At 38.0% G+C, this 23364-nt stretch overlaps 1 protein-coding gene across 2 annotated transcripts; it reads left to right on the plus strand.

Annotated features, from left to right (window-relative positions):
- Positions 1-173: 173 nt before the first annotated feature.
- sax (type I BMP receptor saxophone) lies at positions 174-18580 on the plus strand. 2 transcript variants are annotated; one of them, XM_071591709.1, is made up of 9 exons: positions 174-252; positions 505-689; positions 4364-4580; positions 8379-8593; positions 8800-9014; positions 9874-10096; positions 11896-12083; positions 14774-14999; positions 17293-18580. In XM_071591709.1, exons 1-9 carry the CDS (start codon positions 192-194, stop codon positions 17431-17433), a joined length of 1671 nt encoding a protein of 556 aa, XP_071447810.1. In that variant the 5' UTR covers positions 174-191; the 3' UTR covers positions 17434-18580. The 2 variants fall into 2 exon arrangements, with proteins under 2 accessions (XP_071447810.1, XP_071447811.1); XM_071591710.1 differs by lacking the exon at positions 174-252 and adding an exon at positions 361-381.
- Positions 18581-23364: the final 4784 nt, after the last annotated feature.

The raw sequence follows: 23364 nt of genomic DNA on the forward strand, positions 1-23364 counted from the left end.
GAATCGAGAATTAAAAATACGAAAAAGCTAATGCCCTAAAATTTTATTTACATAATTCATAATGAAATTTTTACTCTAAAAGAATATTTTAAAATTTTTAATACTTATGTAGCCTTTAACTATAGTCTTTAATGCTATTTTTGAATTACCCTCAAATTTGACTACAAATATTTTGTTATGGCCGAACAGATATGGCTTCTTCGAAATGTGTTTATTTTATGTTTGTTATTGTAGCGCTTCTTGCTTATTCAGGTGAGCCAAAACCAGTTATTTAAATAAATCCAGTGAAGTTCTAAAAGAGAGTGGGACTAGAAGAAGTAATTCTTGAACAACATCCTCAGCATTGTGTTTCTGTTTCTCTCATAAATGTCAAAAAATGAAGTACTTTTCATTGCAATTCTAAATTAATAAGATGGATTATTTTATTTTGTGGAGTTTTTGGCGCATAGTTACTTTCGCAAGTTCGCACGCCTATGTTTTATCATTTCCAAATGTTTATTGTAGGTGATGTTACTTATGGCACGAACGTTGGTGGTTTCTTAATAGAAGATGAGAGCCAAGAAGAAGAAACATCAGGTCATAAGCGATTGCTGAATTCGCAAAATATGATAAATTTGCCGACGTACAAGTGTTTCTCGTGTGAACCTCCCGACTGCTCTGTTGGACCGCATTGTACAGGTGCCTTTCAGGTTGGTACAGCACACATACAAGCGCGTATACGTTGTTTGGTATGGTTTATTGCATGCTATATATCGGAGGTCAGATTCATTTAGACGTAACTAAAGACAGGGAGTGACAAAACTGTCAAGTACTTCATACCCCTAGAAGTATTTGGCAGCTGCCATTCAAACACCATTGTAAATCGAGTACATACCACATGGACATATATTTCTATTCGCCTACTTCTGCTGATAATTTATGGAAACGAAACAGGTAATGATGAATAGAAAGAAGAATTAAGAAATACATTGACATTTATTAATGAATGAATCTTTAAAAACCAGAATCAGCTGCCAACTTTTAGTTCCGAACACTTCATATAGATATTTAAGATTATTCTGGAACCGCAGCGACAAGTTTTATCATATTATTCCACAATAATCGGGAGTGTGGTTCTATTGTTTGTAAACTGCCATAAAACAACTTTGTTTTGTTACCAGCCTGAAAAATGAACGCGTTTCATCTTAGTAATCTTAATGAACAATTTCTATCAAACAATTAAATCGTGGTTTATCCGCTTCTATTTATACAATTGGTAATGACCTCAATAATGCATCAGTTATCTCATTATAGCAATATGGAACTTTCCGTGATCTAGGCACCAATTTACTTGAACCTGTTTCTTTCCATAGCTGTATAATGCCAACATTGTTCATTTTTTATTCTTTTGCTGGCTAGTTATAACCACGTCTTAACAATTCTATACATTCTGTGGTTATAATTTTGTCACAACTTCCATGGAAATGGATTTGAATGTTAAAGTTTTGTTAATTTCATCTTTTCCGCCATATTTTCTACTGATCTGACGCAGAAAGTATAAACTTTATTACCACAACCCTCTCTCCACCCCCACCATGCTAGTGCTTCCCTATCCCAAGTGTTTCATTGGTTATTTCCCATTCATTTTATTTTTCTTATCACACTCCACATATCAAAACCATCCAAATTAAACCTATTAATTTGCCTTGACAAGAAAGGTTCCATGTTGTACTCCATATCAAAATTTTTGTTAATCTTTTGTTAGCATCCCTTTCAACATTCCATTCCTTAACTAATTCATGCTTCTTTGCGTAATGCCAACCTTTTTCTTATTTTCGTCTTCATCCACTTCTAATGTTCATCTTTTCTACTCTCCTGGTCCAAAATACTATACTTTCTATATAGATAAACTGTTTCCCCTCTTGTAAATGAAATGAAGTTATGTCCTCCAATTTTGAAGTTTTAATTTGCCTTTTTCTTCTTTGAAAATCTTTTTGTTTATATCGATTCTCATTCCATGCCTATCACACCGATTTTCTAAGTTGTAAGCGCACAGTAGTTATCACAAGCCTTTTGACTGACTAGAAAACTAATACTTGATCATTCACAAATCCAACTGATTTTATGGACTCCCATGTATTCATTGAAAAGCCCTGTTTTATCCTGTTGCCTAACGCTGCCATTCCAGACTCTAGTCACCACATGCACCTGAGTAATCTGAGACATATACAGGTTCCGTATTAGTGTCCTATCCCTCCATTCTACTATTATCTGTAGTACATTCATTCATTCCACCTATTCTCTCAAACATCTTCTCAAAATTCACAAAACGGACAAATACATCCTGTTTTTTTTTATAAGGTTATTACTATCAGTGACCTCATTACTTCTACGACATTACTCGCCCATTTCTGAACACATACTGCCTGAACCCATATTCTCCTACGTTTTCCCTCTTCGCTAACCTTTTCTTGATGGTCCTAAGTTCTACCTTAGCTCCAAGCACAAACAAACTTAAAACTATAGGCCTCACAGCTGCTTTTCCCCGTTTGGGAAATAATACTGTTACGATGAAGTTTTCAGATGAATATGAAATTTTCTCCTTTACAGATGCTAGATTAAGGTGTAAAAGTATTTACTTCCATGCTCCCCTAAACCTTTTGAGTGGTTCTGCATTTCTATCCTCAAAGCCTTGTTTGATTTCATTGCATTCAATTCCTTTCCATCCCGCAGTCAAGTATCCTTAGACCTGGCTACATTGCTATAGCTGGAAAGCCCTTCAACATCCCTTTTTATGTCTTTACTTGCTAGCCTAGTAGCTTTACCGTTACGGTCCTCGGAGTATTCTTACCATCTCTCCCGAGTAATTTAATCTTCCTGTCATATTTGTGATAGTAGCCGTGGATTTTTTCATCTCTCTTTATGACAATCCTTTCACATCCTATGCAGCACACCCTTTCTCTCTAAACTCTTCATGTATTCACACTCTCTTCTGTCATGTTTCTTCCTTCATATTAGTTTCCTACCTTAGTTTAACTCTGTATATTTTCTTCTGCCTACTACTGTGTTTACTTTCTTCCATTACCTTCTCTTAAGTTTAATGCCTATTATAATATGTATACGACGATGGGTTAAATGGAAGAAGGGACCATTTGGTCTCAATTTTGCCCAAATAAAAACCTCTATCTATCTATCTCTTGCCTATCTTCTTAAACGTTAAAAAATATATCTGTTTTTTGCCCTGGATAAAAAATGTATAGAAATGGAATATATTCCACTTCCATTCCCACTTTCCTATTTATCCTAATGTTAATGTTTCATGTTACACTTGGTTAGAAGTAAATTATGATCAGAATCTGCATCCCCTCTTTGGAAATCATCATGTTTATGAGACTGTAATGATACAACCCCACCTTTTCCCCCTCTCCCTCATCCATTTCCTTCCCCCCTCTCTCAACCACCCCTTCCCCCACATGATTGGTATATAAATGGACCAGCTACTTGACTAATTTGTACCTGATGATGACGCCTAAGCGTTGAAACTAGTGGTACAAAAATAAAGAACAGTGGAAAAATACATAGTGTTCTTCATTTGATGTGATTAATGTTCTGAATATATAATGGTTCTGATGTAAAACACGTCTACTTTAATAATGTCTTCATAAGCTATTTTTTGCTGTCCTGATCCATTTCCATAAGGGGTTGTTGCAACTGGAACTGTGTTGAAAGACTGAATTACCATGATTACTCTGAAAAGAGCCTTCAAAATTTTACAAAACTATCAGGGTAAAACTTATCATGTACTAAGGGCTAATTGCTTGCACAATTGGCCCATTATTATAAGAAGACCATTTCCTTTCTCTGTTCTATCTGTGTTTTCCCAGGAAGATTTGGCTCACAGAAAGTCATGCAGCTTGTGTTAAGCTGGGGATGTCTAAATTACTTGGAATTAAACTCGCTCTTCCCAGTGAGGCACCTAAAACTGAGTGTTTGCTCCCACACAATAGATGTGCCCCGGCTAGATCATACGCAAGCTGGGTCAATGGCTTGCATTATGCCATCCTTATTTTCTGAATACCTTAAGATGTTAAATTGTTATTATCATTTTCAGATATCTTAGGGACTGGCCTAATTTATTTGAGCATGGTAAAACTATAATACAACTTTGCAGCAGCCAGTTCAGGCGCAGCAGATCAACTGGGCAACTCAAATCTAATTTAAGACATTTCTGACTAGGTCGGCTTTCCATTTGAAGTAAAAGAATGGAAAAAAAATTTGAAATTGATAGAAACGTGACCTTTCATTTTCAATGAGTAAAAAACATAATGTGGCCACCTTTTACTGGCTGAGATCAATTATATACTCCTCTCCTTGTACATTGCAGTGTTGGAAGTCAAGAGTTCGTGACACAGATGGTGTGGAACGGATTTCCAGGGGGTGCACCAAGACCATAGAGCAACTCCCCTTCTTCTGCTCTTCTCAGAGTTTCGATGGGACCCACCAGAAGCGCCACACTGGGGGCCAATATGCCATTGAGTGCTGCTCAGGAGATTACTGTAATGGTGGGAGCTTTCCAGATCTCCCTCCGCTTGTTTACCGAGGTGAGCCAATTTACAAACAATATACTGCAAAGGATGACAAAATTTTCCTAAATTTGGACAACAGAAGTCTTTCTGTTCCAAACATACTCTAAGACAGCATGGCAAAATTGCTGGAAAATACTTAAATTTTCATGTCAAATTTTCTGTTTTTATAAACCCTTCATTGAAAAAAACTAAATTTGCACTATCCAGTATTATATACATGTTCTTGTTAATTAAAATCTGTTAATTGTAATAATTTTATAGGCTTTGGTAGAAATTAACTTTATTTGTACAAGAATATTAAATCCAGTTTCAGCATTACAAAATAGTATAGTGTATGTTGGGGAAGAGAGTAGTGCAAAGTTATTTGTAACAACAATCATAACTCACTAACATTTAAATTTTGATATTAAGAAATACCTTTGATGTTATAATTCAAATGAAGAACTCTTTTTTGATATATTTCCCAATTTTTGTGAGATTATTAACCTTTTTTATGGCCTGTCAAATCAACCTGAAGGTTGGTTAGGTTAGGACACACCCAATGCTGCCCTCTGCCTGCCCCAATCATACCTCTGCCAAACCACCGACTCAATCCCCCAATTTCCCAAATGACATCAGCTGTTAGCCACCTCCCCTAGTATATACTCTTACTTTTCTGGCCGCCACCCCTTTGCTCAAGAGACTATAATCACCTGCGGTGCTCATTCTGTCCTAATCAAATGCAATATTATTTCATTAAATAAATATAAGGAAATTAATTCAAAGAACTGCGGGAGATGCCTTGACTGTAACTTTTAACAGAATCATCTGCTAATATGCATTAAAATGTTGGCATTTCAGTGTAAAAGTCATTCAGCCCAGGCATGGAGAGTAATTTTTACATTTTGAAAGGTATTTTTTATAAGGAGCTGATAACATTTTTGGGTAATCAAGATTTTATTGGGATAAATGGTGATCAGAAATGAGATATGTGATTCCTTTTACAATTAATCCAATAAACTTGACAATCGTGATTGTTTAATGACGTGTACCCTTGGGGAAAGATTTGGAAGCAAACAGTATTTTTTCCAGTCATTTTTAAGGCTAGATTATGGTTTCAAATTTCATTGTAGGCCGATCAATTTCGATTTATCCACACAATGTCCATAATTGACATTCAAGTAGTCAAGTCTTGAAAGTATTGTCAGTAAATCTATTAAAAATCATTTATTGAATTTTTCATTACAAGTGTTTAAAAATCTTCAAAATACGCTCCTTTTGGGTCAATAAATCGGCTCCAGCGGGACCTCCAACTCTCGAATGCATTGCGGTAGGCCTCCTTTGGAATGTCCTTTAATGCCGTGGTGCAAGCTGCTTTGATCCCATCCATTGTCACGAAACGCTTGCCTTTCAGAGGTTTTTTGAGGCGTAGAAACAAAAAAAGTCGGGGGGGAGCCACATCCGTGCTGTACGGGGCCTGGAGGATAGTTGGCACCCCTGCTTTGACCAGGTAGTGAAGGTGTCGATGAAGGCGCTGTGGGCCAGTGCATTGTTGTGGTGCAACTTCCAATCGTCTGCGATTTCCGGGTGGATGCGTTCAACCCTGCTTTTAAGTCTTTTGAGGAGTTCACAGTGGTTCCAGGTTCTACAAACTCATGATGAACCAGTCCTTGAATGTTAAAAAACACGATGAGCTTGACATTGATCTTTGATTTGCTCATCCTGGCTTTCTTCAGGCTAGGGAACACTGACATATGCCACTTTGATATGATTGTCTTTTGGTTTCTGGGTCATATTCAAATACCCAAGTCTTGTCACTTGTAATGACGTTGTCCAAAAATATGGGATCACAATTGCACATGTCGAGGTTTTTATTGGCAGGGTTCAACTTGGCTTGACTTATGGTCATCAGTGAGCACTTTTGGAGCCATTTTTGCACACCCCTTCTACATGCCGATATGGTTTGTAACGATCTCAAAAACTTGAGTTTTTGGAATGTTTAACATGTCGGCCATTGAACGAACTCTTAATCGTTGGTCTGAGTACAGCAGTTCCCTCACTCTTGTCACATTGTCGGTGGTGGTGGTTGTGGATGGCCGTCCAACACTATCCTCATTGCCGACCTCTTCCCGGTCTTCCAAAAAAGCCACCGAAACACAAGCCGCTCTAACAGGGCATCTTCTTTGTAAGCATTCCTGATCATAAAATAGTTTCCGTAGTGGCCTTGCCAAGTTTCATGCTCTAAACTTAATCGCATATCTTTGTTCTAACAAGTGCTGCATTTTCACTTGCACTAGATTAAAAAGCAACTCTCACAGACAGCCCGTCCCCTCTTCCCGGATACTCGGAGCAAACTGAGCGACGGAACACTGATTAGCTGGGCTCCCCCACTATTAGTTTCAACCATTCAAATCGCAGTCCGACTTACAGTCGCATCTCAAATAAAATCACAGTCATATTTTTAATGAATACCTTGTATATGACCATTGACATTCCCATCACTCCGTATATAGTACTTCTGCATGTTAAATGCAACATACCCATCTAAAACAGAGTGCACACGTTGGCCATTCTGAAGCCTGGTCCACGCTAGTTTGTTTTTTTCTGCAATGTATTATTTATGAGGATCCTCCTTACTGCTTTGGCATGCTCAGTTGCCTTTTTGGGATATTGAGGATAGGTCTGATGCTATTTTTCCTTAGTGTTTGTCTAGTGGCTTTCAATATCAGCCAATCACCATTGAGCAGCAGCACAACATGTGATCAGCCTATTCCAGAATTGTGTTTTTTTTTAGAATACCCATTGAAAAATGAGTGCAAATCGACAGATGAGCTAACAGGTGATGAAAATTTGATTGAATCATGCTGCTTGATGTGAAATAGATTATCTCATTACTGTCTTGTTTCTTAATAAAAGAAGCAGAAGTTCCCCCTGACTACCTTTGCACAAACTGGCATAGTTTTTAAAGGACTTAAGATCTTTCAAGCCTGAAATTCAGTGATTATTAGTGAAAAGGATTCAGAGTAACGTTAAATAATTGATTCAATTAAAATGAATGTGTCATTAGCATATCTTAGCCAAGGGGATGGTTTCTTGTCATAAGAGTCCAGTGCTGCAGTTTCTGGTAAGAGTGGTAACCCTTGACCTGCTCATAGTAATTCCTGTTCTTAAGGAAAAAGTAATTAAGACGGCAGTCCTGTGCAAGTTTGGGGAAGTCCTATAGGAACCTGGGGGAGGTTAATTCTTTCACATCATGTTCCATTTTTCATCAGGAATACATTTCAAAATCAAATACAATGTGTGCTGTAATACACTAAGTTAAATAGCCCTAGGAGTCTCGTTATTTTTGTGTCAGACCTCATAGGTTCTATGCTATAAAAATAAACTCAATTTCATGCTAACATATTTTATTACTTGCACTAAATAACACCACTTTCTGCTGCAAAATAAACCTTAACCTTTTTTAGGTCTCCAGCCATTGAATTTATTTGGTTTCATCCATGGAGTAGTGACAATTAAGTGAAATTGATGTTGGTCAGTGAGTGGCCATATTATTTGGGGATTTCAAGAAGAAAAGCCATTGCCTGAAAATTTTTGTTTCGAATTATTATTAAGAATATGTGTGTGGACTAGGACTGCAAATGTGCTCTGTTTACATTTATCTTGTTCTGTAATACAGATTGATACTACGTGTTCAACACTCTGTTAATTTTTAGCAATTACTGCGTCATTTGTAAATTTTATAATTTTCTATGCTGGCATTGTTTGGGATCAGTGTTGAGGTGAAATGAATTTTCACCTTGTATAACCATAAACCTTCCCTTCATTTTGCAGATGATGTGTCATCTTATCCTGCTACAACCAGCTACATTTTGAAGTTGACTCTCTGCATAGTTGGGCCAGCCATAGCGGTTGGCATCATTGGTGCAGTTGTGATTGGTTTTTTGCAACGGACGCATAGGAAACGCCTAGCTCGCACCACAACTGATCCAGAAACGTACTACTCGGATGACCTCCGTGTCACCCCTGCAGGAGACAGCACTCTACGGGTGAGCATTCTTTGAATTTTTATCTGCACCAAGAAAAACTTGAAGTTTTCGTGGGAGATGAGATTCAAATCCTGGTCTGCCACATACTTCTCTTATTTTATACTTTTACTCTGTAAATCGGCTACTGACTTCGATATTTCTGCTCTTGTACCCCACCAACATCATCATATTCCATCATTTGTGACAATTTTCATGTCTTTCAACAGGAGTACCTGGAGCATTCCCTTACATCAGGGTCAGGATCAGGCCTTCCCCTTCTCATTCAGAGAACTCTTGCCAAGCAAATATCATTAGCTGAGTGCATAGGCAAAGGGAGGTATGGAGAAGTTTGGCGTGGTGTGTGGCATGGCGAGAATGTTGCTGTCAAAATTTTCTTCTCAAGGGATGAGGCATCATGGAGCAGGGAAACAGAAATATACAGGTAGGGGAAAGTTTCTCAGTCAGATTAGTTTAGAGTTAAAACATTGGCTAAAGGTCTTCAAAGCAGTGGAGCTCAAGACTTATTCCATTCAGCCAATCAATCTCTTGATTATTTCCCATTGATTAGCTCTGAAGAATCTTCACTTTAAATTCTGGAAGGAATTTTTAAGTAGGCTTGTACTCAATTTTATTCTTTTAATTATTGAGAGTAACTTAAAGCCTACTTTTTTACGAATATCTGCATCTCCATGATATATGTATTCCAGTAACAGTAAAAAATAATTGTCACCATTAATAATTACTGCCATAAAAATAATTACGCTACAGTAATATGGTGATTATTATTTTTTATTATCATTTTCTATTTATCATTTTTGTAGATCTCCCATCTAATTTTTAATTTTTCCATTGTTCCCAATAATTAAAGTTGGGTAATTTTATATTTAGCCTTTTTGGATGGATAAAGTGGTGGTTGATGATTGGTATGATTGTAAACTGACATTTCTGGGGAAAATTGTTAATTCAATCAAATAAGTTTTTGATGCCAAAGAGGTGCCATCAAAAAATTTCTCCCAATCATTTTTCATGTCAATATTTAATCAAAAGAAGGATAGCTTATGTTTGGAACAATCATAGACCCCAGGGTTGAGATGTCTGCCTGCCCTGCTTGGGACAATGAAGACAAATTGCACTTGCTCCTTATTATCTCTTGTTAAAATAAAATAAAAATATTCAGTATTGCTCTGTTTGGTATATCTGCATATGTATTTCATTTTCTTATGGATCATATAGATATATTCTATTCTTTTGTTTGAATTTTATGTGGTCAAATTTTACTCAACACAATTTTTATATTTCAGCACTGTCCTACTACGACACGAGAACATTCTTGGTTACATTGGGTCAGATATGACATCGCACAATTCATGCACTCAACTCTGGTTGGTGACCCACTACCACATCTTGGGCTCTCTATATGACCACCTTAATCGTACAACTCTGACTCATCATCAGATGATGAAACTGTGCATTTCTACTATCAATGGTATAGTCCATCTTCACACTGAAATATTTGGCACACAGGTAAGGATTTATCGGATGGGAGTTTTTCTGTTACTTATGCACAATTTAATTGCTAACTTGTGTCCAACATCCAAGTGATGGTATTTGCTACCCAAATTCATCTTATTTTCGTGATTTGTTTGTGATTCATTAAAGGAAAGTGGTAAGGTAATCGGGGAAATGCGATGGAGTGGAGGAAAGTACAATGGAATCCTAGTTTAATTCACCCATTTGCCCACATTTAAGGTGGTTTCCTTTGTAGACACTCAAAGCTTCGTGAATTCAATGTTTATTCTTATCCATTTTAGCAGTCCTCAAATTTTGTCACTTGCATGCGAGGCATTATCTTCTATTAGATATACTGTTCTATGCCCATGTCACTGCTCTCTCATTCTGGCTAAGACTGAGATAACAGTGTGATGATCATTGTAGAACATTGGAATCTATGTGGCATACACAAACAAGTAAAGAATAAATTTCATATAAATTGCCAAAATTAAGAAGTATAAATAAATAAGAGCTATATTATCACCCAGATGGTAGATAAGTCATATCCCATAAAGATCTTATGGTCACTCTCATTATATTGTGTAAGTGTATACTACATTAATTGTAAATATTTGACCCAAGATTAATGTGATTAAATGAGGCTAGAATTTTCTCACTTGGTAATAAATACTTGCGAATTTCAAATAAAATAGGAAGAGTATGAAACATAAGCCTTCTGCAATGTTAAATGTATTCTGTGTATTCTTAATGCCCAACTAATTCATTTTTACAAAACATTGCTTACATGATTTAAAATTAAGAAAATGCCATTTTGAACATCACTTTGTTTTATAAATTTAGATGACCCATTTACTAGAGGATTACTCAATTTAATGTATAAAAAACTTGGTTCCCATGTCTGTTCAGTTAGAGTTCCACTGTATCTTATGTGGAATTGAAATCTAAATCAAAATAATTTGAGCCCTGGATAGGTTAGTGCCCTTCCCTATTCCCATTGTCGCAATGTTCCAAACGAGTCCCATTGTTTTCCTATCATTTGAAAAAGTCAAGGAAAAAATAAACTAATTCCAATCGTATCTAGTAGATAGCGATAAATTCTGGAAATCAGAACCCTGTGGGTTCGTGTTCGTGAATCAGGTATTACAAAATGGTAAATACACTTGTATTCAGAATAAATATGTACTTATGTTTTATTTTCTATATCTGTGCTATGCTTAAGTCTTTTAGAAGTTAGAGGCTACTCTTATTATCCACTAATGTTGAATAGGGAAGGTTTTTATGGCTACTGCACATAGGCCGAGGGTTGAGTTAACTAATTATTATATGTTCCTTGGTCAAGAGAGGGCTCACGAATGAGAATGCATTTACACTCAATGGAAGGGAAATTGAATCTAAGCAAGAGAAACTCAAAAAATTGCATATTCAAAGATACTGCAATATTTTAAATAGCCTACTTGGCACTTATCAGTGTAGGTGTTATCAGAGTGCAAGTGTCACATTCACAAATTATTCTGAGATACTTGGATAGAAATTTTTCTCATCATAAAAAAAAGACAACTATTTATTCATAGTCTGTAAAAATATTGCCTTTAGTCCTTAATCAGGTTTCATTTGAAATGTATTCCTTAAAAAAAATTGCTGTGCATGGCTTAATCTTAAGATTTATTTGAACGGAGAAACTTAGCACATGTTGTTTTCCCACATAATAATGAGAAACTTAGCACATGTTGTTTTCCCACATAATAATAAGCATATTCATGTAAAAACTTAAAATTGATTTCTAATGTCTGCATGTCTTATTTGAAACGAAGGGAAAGCCAGCAATTGCTCACAGAGACATCAAGAGTAAAAACATTCTTGTCAGACTGAATGGGACTTGTGTAATTGCTGATTTTGGCCTTGCTGTTACCCATACACAAACGACGGGAGAGCTAGATGTTGGGCAGAACACCAGGGTTGGCACCAAACGTTACATGAGCCCAGAGGTTCTCGATGAACAGTAAGTGCTACTTTTCTATCAAATGTCGTATAAAAATGAATGACATGTATTGTTTATCTTTTCATGTTCTTGATTTTTCAAAACTCCTTGAATGAGAGAGGCCTTTCTTTACTAAATTTCATTATTGAGAATGCATGCATTTTTCTAGATACCAATTGAATATGTTAGTTGATTTAAAATTGAATACATATCTGGCATTTGTTCTTCATTTTCAAATGGCTCAATTTGTTATGTTTGTGTAATTTTTAATTTTTAAAGTCATATCTAACTTACTTATGGTTTTTTATTGTTATACTGCAAGAAAATTCATGATGATCATGGATATCGTGAACTTTTTCAAATAATCATGTTGAGGTCAGCAATTAATATACAGGGCGCCGTGCTTAAATCCGGACAAGCACGCATTTCCTCAAATGATATTTCTTCGCCGGCTTAGCAAAACCTTCCCCAACTTCTCTGAAGCGTTATACTTAGCCGCAATATGGTAAACAGTTGATCTGGGATACCCAAAGAATCGCACCATTTTTCTGGGCAAACGCCAGGTGAAATAGTTTGATTTTTTTAAGGTTATGGCTCTGTACTTGATGCCTGTTGCTTTCAAGAATGCCAATCGCAACCTCCTGTGGAACTACGATATGGCAAGAAATTCAAATTGAAATATGTCCAGATTTAGACGCTGCACCCTGTAGGTTGCCTGATGTAGGTGGCCCCTATGAATTTGAAATTCAGTGCTTTTACAAAGGATCTTATGACCAACCTAGAAACAATTGTAAAGCTACTACCCATTATATAAAACCAGCATGAAGGGATCCAATTTGTAATTTCACAAAAAATGGTAAGCGAAGTTTGTTTGTAGAACAGCGTCACTATTGGAGGCCTTTGAACTTGGTATTTTTCTGCAAAAATTACTGTTCACGTGCAAAAATAATTCAATGTACTGTCCAAATACTGTAAATGATAGGTATAATAAATCGATATTTCTCACCAACTCTTCCAAAAGAAATATTAAATGCATCGGGCAAAAGGATTGAAATGAAAATTTTAACAAACCTATTCTTAACATTTGATCCATCGCCATCTATTCTAAACTTACCAGCAAGTTGAACATCCTACGTTCATTGGAATTATTATTCCTTCTATGTTCTGATAATTATCAACATGATATTTGATTATATGATCAGAAGTAATGACAATTCTACATAAAAAATTCAAAATACTAGTAGGAAATAACAGGCTGAATGGAAGAACATTTATATTCATAGGATTATTCCCCTACAACATAACTTTGTAAAAACAAAAGGTCAAACTCGGGTGATAGTTTAATAGTGCAGTTTTAAAGATCAGAGAGATGAAGATAAAATTAAAAAGGCCCAAAGTATACTGGAGGATAAATTAAATAATTCAATAGTCTATCACCAAATGGACTATGTTGGTTCACAAATAGGTTCATCTCTGATATTTTAAGGGACATCATCCATTTTAATTGCAATTATTGGAATGTTTTTTGATGTTTGGCTTAGGTTTAATTTGAAATGTGGACTAGGTGGAATAATGGCATTAATTCATGACTCAAATTTTAGCTCTTGACTTATCTAGTTTTATGTATTTCCATTTTTAGGAATATGTTTTAGCAATACAATTAAGTATGCCTTCATGATCTAAAATGGTAAACACATGTATAATATTTTGGAACATGCATGTATGTATTTATGAAAAACATAAAGAAAGACTGCCAAGTTCTGAGTGGTGTACTTTTGCCACCCAAAATTGTAGCCTATGACTGTGTGGCCATTGTTTTGGAAAATGTGTGTATGTACTTGAGAGATCATAATGAATAGGTGAGAGAGTAACAAAGTATGAATACATTGCTGGTAACATAGGAATAAATGTATGTTTTTGTCTGAAAAAAGGACAAACAAAGATTTGGGCTTTGCATTTCTGTATTTGCTGGTACTGTTATTATGGTTTAAACCAATTTGTATCTAGTCATCATATAACATTCTTCCAATAGTTTTACTGTTCTACAACAAACCTTGCCTATCACTTTTTGTGAAATTACAAATTGGATGTACAGTACATTACTGATTTTCAATTCTATGAAGCCTCCTGCTTCCTAGAATTCCATGGAGTATTCCATTGGGGAATGTAAACAATTCAGCCCCAAAATGGGTGAAATAAGGTTGTTTGTGCTACACTGTCTAAAATAGGATATGGTAAATAGTGAAAGTCTCCCTTCCAAGGGTGTTTTCAGCAATCCAGTGTTGATTTGATTCATTTTTGTAGTTCAGAGATTTTCATGTATCCATATCAGATTTCTATCTCATAAATACAAATTTGATTTGCTATCTTGAAAGCAGCTAAAGATATTTCATCAATTTCATTTTTTTCCATTTAACTGTTGGTGTGACTCAATGAGTTGTTGTTATTTTCACTAATGTTCTGAAAAAGGTGAACTTTGCATTAATGTATTTGTCGTAACTTTGGAGCCTTCTTTCATTTTTAACCTATCAAACCCATAATTCTCTATCAACATTATCTTCTATACAAAGTGCACTTGCAGATAAAGTGATCATCTCTCATATGAAATTAGTAGTTTTGTCAGTGTTACCCTCATAGTCTGTCACTTGCTTTAAAATACAGCAGTTTGCGGTTAGTACTGATCATGAATGTTTCCTTTTTTTTCATGACAGGATAAATGCGGAATGCTTTGAATCATATCGCCGGGTGGACATTTATGCTTTTGGATTAGTTCTCTGGGAGATTTGTAGGAGAACTCTCTCAAATGGTATAGCTGAGGAGTATTGGCCTCCATTTTATGACATGGTTCCATCAGATCCCAGTTTTGAGGATATGAGGAAAGTTGTGTGTTTGGACCAGCAACGCCCCAGTCTTCCAAACCGCTGGGCCTCAGATCTGGTAAGAAACAATCCTACTTCTTGTTAGTGGAGTAATTATGGACCAATTATCTGAGAATCAATGATAATGCATAAGAAATGAAAATGTAATCTCTCTCTCTGAGTTCCTTAGGACATAATATAGGACATGTATGTCTATGGTATATTTTTCCTGTGTATGTTTCAAAGATAGTTGGTGAAAATTCTAAAGAATCAAGTCACCTCAAAAGATGTACCAACTTAAATTAGGGCTGCATGTATAAAAACTAAATGCCATGCTCTAATGTCCTTAACTTCCGTAGTCTAACATCAGGTAACATATACTTAATATTATTGTCATAATGCATTCTCTGTTTAGGTCATTCGCCATCATGCTTAAGGCAATTATTGCATTATCTTACATTTTTTATTTATTTGAAAAAAGAACCACTAATAGCAGTAACTTGTGTATTCAAAGTAGAGCATATGACAACATAGAAATAAAAATGCACACAAACAAAATCGACAAACATTAACAGTTAACAACATAAATAACAAAAGGAGGTAATATTATCTAATTATGGAGAGATGGGAAAGAGCAAGGTCCGTAAATGTGTTGGAGGAATGCAAAAAAGGATCAATGGCATGAGGGAGGGTTGAGTTCACTAGAAATTAGTAACCCGGTTGAGTGTAGCCAGGTTGGTTGGTGTTGACGTGGACCGAATGGGGGAGCAATAAGTTAGGAGGGCACGGACAATTGTGGAAAAATATAAGTGAAGTGCTCATGGGTCACTTATGTCCATGAAGCAGCAGAGGAGGCCTATTAGAAACAGCTTTATTTCTTACTGTTTGATGATTATGCCCATTCAAATTCACATTTGTGTCCATTTGGCTGTATTTCATAGTAAATATTGACTCAAGTTTCCAGCGTGTCTTTTATGTAAAGATTCTAAAAGTTTTATCTTTTTATTTCTCTAGTTTTATTTTTAACTAAATAAAGATTGAAAATTTTTATAGCACTGCGGATGGTGTGTGTTGTCAAAATATATACAAGTATTGTCGATATATACTTCTATTGGGTGAAAAAATATTAACATCTACATTTGTCAATGCTTTGATAGACAAAATTGACAAAAAGCTTTATTCATAAGCAAACTAAGCATAATAAATTAATTCATATTGCTTAACCTGAAAGTGATTGCAGATTTTTTTTTTTATCTTAATAATTCCTCCCCATGGACTACAGATGTGGGCTTGGGCATTCTGATGCCCCCTAGAGCTTTCCTGGTGGGAGCAATGATATATGCTCCTGGTTGGGTCTCCCATGCCAGATAGGTCAAGGTTAAGACCCATGCAAAAGGCCACGTCTGCTCAACATCTATACCTCAATGTGGCTGCAAAGTAACGTCTATAAAGCAAAGTTTGACCCCAGTGGTATGGCTATTGAGTTATAGCATGACATCAAAAACATTAATGAAGAAGGAAGCACGCAACTACCTCAGTTGCGTGGTAATCCCTAGAATTGAATAACGGGCACCATGGAGAAAATGAGTCCTGGCAACTATTGGACTCAGCCCAATTGGTAGTGTGCCATGATCAGCTGCATGGGAGAAAAAGCTTCCAGTGTTGCCATCTCATGAAATTCTTGCAAAGCAAATCTCTCCAGTAATTCCATCTCACCTCACATAAACCTAAAATATCTATATTTCCTTTTTCCTTCTCTCACTTAATATTCTCTTATTTTCCTGTCCTCAACATTGTCCTAACATTCCACGTTCCTATTCTAACTAATTTGGTCTTCTTCTCCTGTATCTTCTGTCCTGCTGCTGTCAGTTTTCCCTTGCAAGGGTTTCGTGGGATGAATACCCTGAAAGCCTTGCCTCTCCCGCTGCCAGGCACAACACATGGCTGATTGGGCCGAGTCCCATAGTTGTCAGGGCTCATATTCTCTATTTTGTCCATCATTATGCTCTTAGGAATGATAATTGCGGTGATTTCCCATTGCCTTCCTCAATATTGTTTTTAACGTGATACCATCACTTACTGGCAGCCCCTCTGGGGTCAGACGCCATTGCAGCCGCCTCACTGAGGAACAGACGCTGCGTGGACTACCTTTCGTCTGGCTCTTAACCTTCGACCTATCTGACATGGGTGATCCTACCAGGAGCAATTGTCATTATCCCTGCCAGCACAGCTCTAGGGGTCATCAGAAAGCACATGCCCTTCCACCACGTTAAGGTCAAAGGGGGATGGATGAAAGGGATAGAAACATTTAAATACATTGACCTCCCTTTTCCATATGCAAATTTCTAATTTATTTTCGTGATTTTTCTCAGACGTTGAGTGGAATGGGCAAATTGATGAAGGAGTGCTGGCATCACAACCCAAATGTCCGCCTGCCAGCCCTTCGGATAAAGAAGACACTCGTGAAGTTGGCCTCGAATGACATGCAGATCCACTTGGATCTGGAAGTGTGATTATGAAGTTGACCGATTTTGAACTTGCTCAACTCATATCCTCTTCCCCGTATGAGTGATCTGTTTTACCGTGTGGAGAGTTCTTCCCTTGGCTAATGTTGAACGTGAAATTAAATCTCCAATGGGAAATGGCAAACAGAGAAAGCATTTGGTGCTGTTCAACACTTGACTACTGCCAAGTATTCACATGCATGTGCACATGTCCAGACATGCAGATATTACTCTTTGTTTAGAGTCTAATATCTCGAATTATATTCTCAGCAATCCTTTTATAGGAGCAGACTTCAAAGTTTTATTTATTGTTTCTCAATTTTAAAGAGACGAATTATATTTTAGCATTTCATTTAAGCAGTGACACCATATCCCTTTTCACTTTGAGAGGTAGGAGTTTCATGTGACTAAAGAAACATGTATTCTTTTCAATTGCTCACATCCATGATGTTATTTTTAGTTTAGGATGTGAATAAGACACTTGGTTTATTTTATTTTAACCGCCATGTTATTTTAAGCATGGGTTGTTGAAAAGACTGGACTGGAGGAAGTTTGAAAACAGATAAAGGAATTTCCTTTAAAATGTCTAATTGAAACAGTGCCAAAGTGTTCAAGTGTGCAAATCTGATTTTTTTATCTGAATTTGATTGTATAGGTCACACTCATCAGGGAGTCAAGTTTGACAGAAAGTCAGCTTGACAAAATAGTATTTGCTCTTAATGAATAATTTTTTTACTGTTGGAAATTTTTTAAGTGATAGAATTATTTGATGATAAATTAATGTTTAATAATGAGTACTTGTTCTTTGTTTAACTGTTTTTTTAGTAAGATGCCAATTTTCTACTTTATAATAAGAGTTGAAAGATGTATTTTAGACCATTTGTTTTGTTGTGCAAGTTAATCATGGTTTCATCATTGTTTTGATCATTTAATCTAATATTACCACTAGTTTTAATTGTATTTAGTGTAAATAGATAGTTGTAATTGTAATGCATAATAGAAGTGAGAGAGTGGAGCATTGAGATTTTTGTACAAAATGCAATAAATTGAGAAATATTTTTCACAGCATTTGTCAAGTGCCTCTTGATGGCATGCTATCCATCATAGTCATTGTATAACAACCATTATTAATAAATTCACCAATCGATTTACTTTTGTTTTACATTGTAGTTAATTATTTTCAGCATTCTTAAATCACTGAAGGTTTCCATATTTCTTGGCTTGTAAGATGGAATAATTTTACTCCTGAAATGTGCTCAATGTGATGCAGGGGTTAAGAAGTTAAATTTATATTCAGGAAAAAGTATGGCAGGAAATTTGTTTTAGGAAGAAACAAGCCTTTGAAACTTTCAATTTAGGAGAAAACAACCACAGAAAATTTGGTTTAGGAAGAAATGATCCAAATAAAATTTTGGTTTGGGAAAAAATCATCCCAGCCAAATCAGCTTAGGAAAAAAAATCCCTTGATTATTTCAGCTGTAAAAAACACAACTAAACAGAAGAGGAAAGAGTCGTTTTTTTTCTTTTCATTTCTTTTAGGCCCACCCTGATAGCTGACAGTTTGGTTGTGACTATACTGCAAAACGTGTTCAGTTTTTCCCTCGACTCCATGGTAGCGGGAGACGACCGCAGAGGCATATGGGGATTCTGGTTTCGACCCATCGGTATACACAGGGACTAAGTCGGAGTGCGATCCGAGGAAGGCACTAAAGAGTCGCTGGTATTCCGACTCCATCGTGAATGCTTTAGGGTGCACGAATGACATGGATTTAATATCCGGCTTCGTGTTAACCAAGGCAGATATTTAGCATAGAAGACTGGGCATACTTGAGGAAAGATAAAATTTAATTTGTGGATAAAATCATTAAAATGAACGGCTATGGGCCTAGTGGCCCCTCTCCGCCTCTTAAATAAGTCTGAAAACCATGGGTTAAAAAGGAATGTTTAAACATGGGTGGTTCGTCACGGATAAAACTTTACAGGCATAATTGCCCATCAAAACGGTCCTGTGGGTTATCAACAAAGGCTCCCCTGCATCTGCAATTAGGACTGGGTTGGTTCTAAATTCCCCAGTGGCCAATCGTATCCCGCCATTGTGGACACATGTAAGGGGTCTCAAATTAGACTCTCGTCTTGACGAGTATATTATAGAACCGTAATCCAGTTTCGAACGAACTAAGCCTCGATACAAGAAAAGTATTGTAGTGCGATCTACTGCCCGTGTGGAGTGAATCAAAAACCTAAAACATTGAGGGTTTGCCGATACTTCTCGCCTAATACGCGGATATGCTCCCGCCGGTTTAGTTTTTGATCTAGGTTCATGCCGAAAAAGCGGACGGATTCCACAAATGGGAGATTCCTGCCAGCAGACTTTAAGTCGGTGGTATGTGATGTCCGCGATGACGGTGGAAAGGAACACATTTCGTGTTCACCGTGGAGAAACGAAATCCTTTCCTTCGCGACCAGTCTCCCAGTTTAATTAGGGTCACCTGGGTTTGCCTGGAGGCGTTTACCAGTTGTGTCGACCGGCAAAAAATGGCTAGGTCGTCCTCAAAGAATGATGCCATACCGGTGCATTGACGCATTCCGTCACGTCGTTGATTGCGATAGCAAATAACGTCACGCTTAGCTGAGGTGCCCCGTTCTCCTGTATGAAGGATCGGGATAAATCCTTGCCAGTCCTTACTTCGAAAACGCGGTTTGTTAAAAAATTCCTAAGAAATAGGGCCATATTGCTTCCAAATCCCATCTTACGAATTTTGTTTAAAAATTTCGTCGCCAGACACCATCGCAGGCCTTCTCAAGGTCGAAGAAGACTGCTACGACGTATTGACGTAGTAGGAAGGCTTCCTGGATGAAATCGTCAGTTCTCACCTAGTGGACCTCTCACACCGAAAGCCGCCCTGAGCGTCGGAGAGAAGGTAACGTCTCTCCAGGCACCAAACGAGACGTCGATTAACCATTCTTTCCATCACTTTGCACCAGCAACTGGTGCGAGATATGGGGCAGCTATTCTGGTCATTTTTGTTCTTACCTGTTTCGGAATAGGTACAGTATGCAAGATTGAGATGAGGCTGCAGAAGTGAAAGGATGGTTTTTTCTATTTTTTCCCTCGGCTAAATATATTTATTAATTACTAAAGCAGCTAGAATCACTTTCACAAACCATACGAACTAATTACCCATACTTCATGATTTTGGCTGGATTATAGGTCTTGGTTTTTAATCTTCCTCTCCATGGAATCATCGCATCATCAAGTCATAAGCTTTGGTTTGTATGCATTTTGAAAGTTTTCTATTAATTATTCAAATACAGATCTTTTGGTATACAGCTTGTCCATTGCACCAAAAATTTCTTCGTTATCGCTGAAGTACTTAGCAAATCTGCTTCTCGTCAGTAATTCACCAAATATATTCGTTACAATAAAAGGATCAGTGCTTCAATACTCTATCAGTGAATTTTGCCTCACTTGTCCCATGAGAATCAAAATTGTACAGAATTTTTTCAATTCAGCTATGGTTGTCCACTTCCATGTATTTATGCGGTTTTGTTGGTAATACAGATTGGTTTGAATGAACATCATATCGAATAAGTCATCGGCAACATACAGTGAGACTACATCAAGTGTACTGGTAGAATATTCTGATGTACATTTTACTCCGGTTTGGCCAAAAAAATAGCTCTAAATGCCTCTCAGAAACAATTTTTTTCCATGTAGTTCTGGGAAAATATTGTCTCTGTAGGCAATCCTGTATCACTACAGACTCCCGTCAGGAATTTGGGACACTACCTTCGATCCACAATTGGTTGAGGGCATTGAGGACCTCCCCAAATGCTGATTCCGGAGAAAGCGTAGTGGATTCGGTCCGCTCCCGGCGAGGTATTATGGAGTCGGTGATGGCGGATGTAAGTTACCAGGGCGAGAAGGACTTCAGCCGGTGTTCGAGCTTCACCGAAATCAAGAGGGACTCTCTCGCATCGCCTCTTCATGTTTACAAAGTCGGCGTTATAGCCCTCTTAACTGCTGTTGGCCGCGAACTGCTTGGCGAGAATATGTCGCTTGTTTCATGGGGTGACGTCACCACCTAGCCAGCTATAAGCAATGGTGAGATGACGAATGAGCCCTTGGTCGCGGAGATTTTCTTCACTTTGTCCCATACCTGAGCAAGTGGGGTTTTATGGTTGATCGCAGAGACGTAATCTATCCAGGAAGCCCTCTTGGCCTGCTTCACGGCCACGGTCGAGCTCGCGCTCTCAGGCGGCGAAAAGATGCCAGATTGGTTGCCGTGGGATGCTTAATAAAAATATTCAACGCTCTTTTCCTCATCCGGATCGCCCCGTCGCATTCCTCGTTGCACCAATGGACTGACAGGTGCTCGATTAAGGCTGCCGGAGTAACGAGGGGCCCTTCGGGTAGATGCCGCTACGAGTGTTGAACTTATGTGTCTCGACGCTGCGCAGCGCATTGAGACCAGGGTCATGTTGAAAAGTAAAAAGGCGCTTGAATAGCGACCAGTCGGCACGGCTGATAAGCTGGTTTCCCGGAGGTTTGAAAATGTTGGGTTAAATGCCTTCATTTGCGAATAAAAGAGGAAAGTAGCCACTCCCACAGAGATCATTATGGTCGGACATCTTCAGCTTTGAGGCTAGACTTCGCGAGCATATAGGGAGATCTATAGCTGAGAATTCCCCATTAAAACTGTTCAAGCGAATTTTTTCGCTGCTATTTAATAAAAGCAGGTTAAAATCCTCCATAAAATTAGATAAAATCCGTCCTCTGCTATTAATTGTGTCATTTGCCCTCTCCATAAAGGATCATGGGCATTAAAATTGCCCATCAATATAAATAGTCGAGGTAGCTGATGGGCAAGGGCTTCTAGAGTAAAACATGTTACCGGTGCACCCTCCGGCAGATAGACGTTGCATATCGTTATCCTCTCTGGGGTGTGCGCTGTGACAGCCACTGCTGCTTGGAATAGAGAATTCAGATGGACTCGGGAGATGTAAAGGGCCTCATGAGTCGCAACTGCTACTCCACCTTGAGCTCGTTGACTACTCGTGTATTTCAGTTCACTTCCCTTTGCACAGGACATTATCAGGTACCGCTTGCATGCGGCATAACAGTTATCTCCCCTTCCCGTGACCGGATAGGATATTTTGGGTGATAGAAAAGTTTTTTCCTCCGTATTAATAAATGTTTCATCCCTCGGCCTCCCCACCCACCACGGATCCACACATTCGGGACGCCGCTCCGCTGAACCGGAGCGGTCGCTAGGGCTAACTCGATGGATATAGCGCTTCAGGAGTGGTTGTCTGTTTCTGGGTGGATCTTCAATGCAAAGGCCCAACAAAACCCTTAAATCTCCGACCTCCTTGCGCAGAGCCCCACAACCTTGGCACTCGCCACCGGAGTTTACACGACGGAAGCCAATAGACCGGGAATGGCTAGCTCCCGGCCTCCCGTTTACACGAAATCCGGGGCCGAAGAGTGACATTGCTCCCCAGTCCGTACAGGCCATCTGAAACCCAGCTGGGAACCATAAAGCTCATCCTACAGGATCCCCTTCTCTCCCTTACAGGTATCCAGACATGGCAAACACCTGGGCAGATAGCAAGTCAGATGGTATGGCTGCACACAGACAGAGGATCCACAGCACTGTCAGGATGCATCCCTAGCTGACTGGGTGTTTATTTGGGGTTTTCTCCCCACCCTTTTAGTTGCCTCTTACTATGCTATACGCCTATACTATATGGAGCATTCTCGATCTCCTCACGCGCAGGGGTAAACAGCAATGATTTGCCAACGCAGGGTGTTCCTTCATGAGTTTACCCACATCGTCTCTCAAGAGACCTTTGTAAACATCATCATCATCTCATTACTATCGTGGGCAAAGGGAAGAAAAAATAACACACAAGAAAATGCAAGTGTGTGGTTCAAGA

The sequence above is a fragment of the Hetaerina americana genome, unplaced genomic scaffold, assembly GCF_022747635.1.
Source record: "Hetaerina americana unplaced genomic scaffold, ioHetAmer1.1.p SCAF_5, whole genome shotgun sequence".
In the NCBI taxonomy this organism is placed as follows: domain Eukaryota; kingdom Metazoa; phylum Arthropoda; class Insecta; order Odonata; family Calopterygidae; genus Hetaerina; species Hetaerina americana.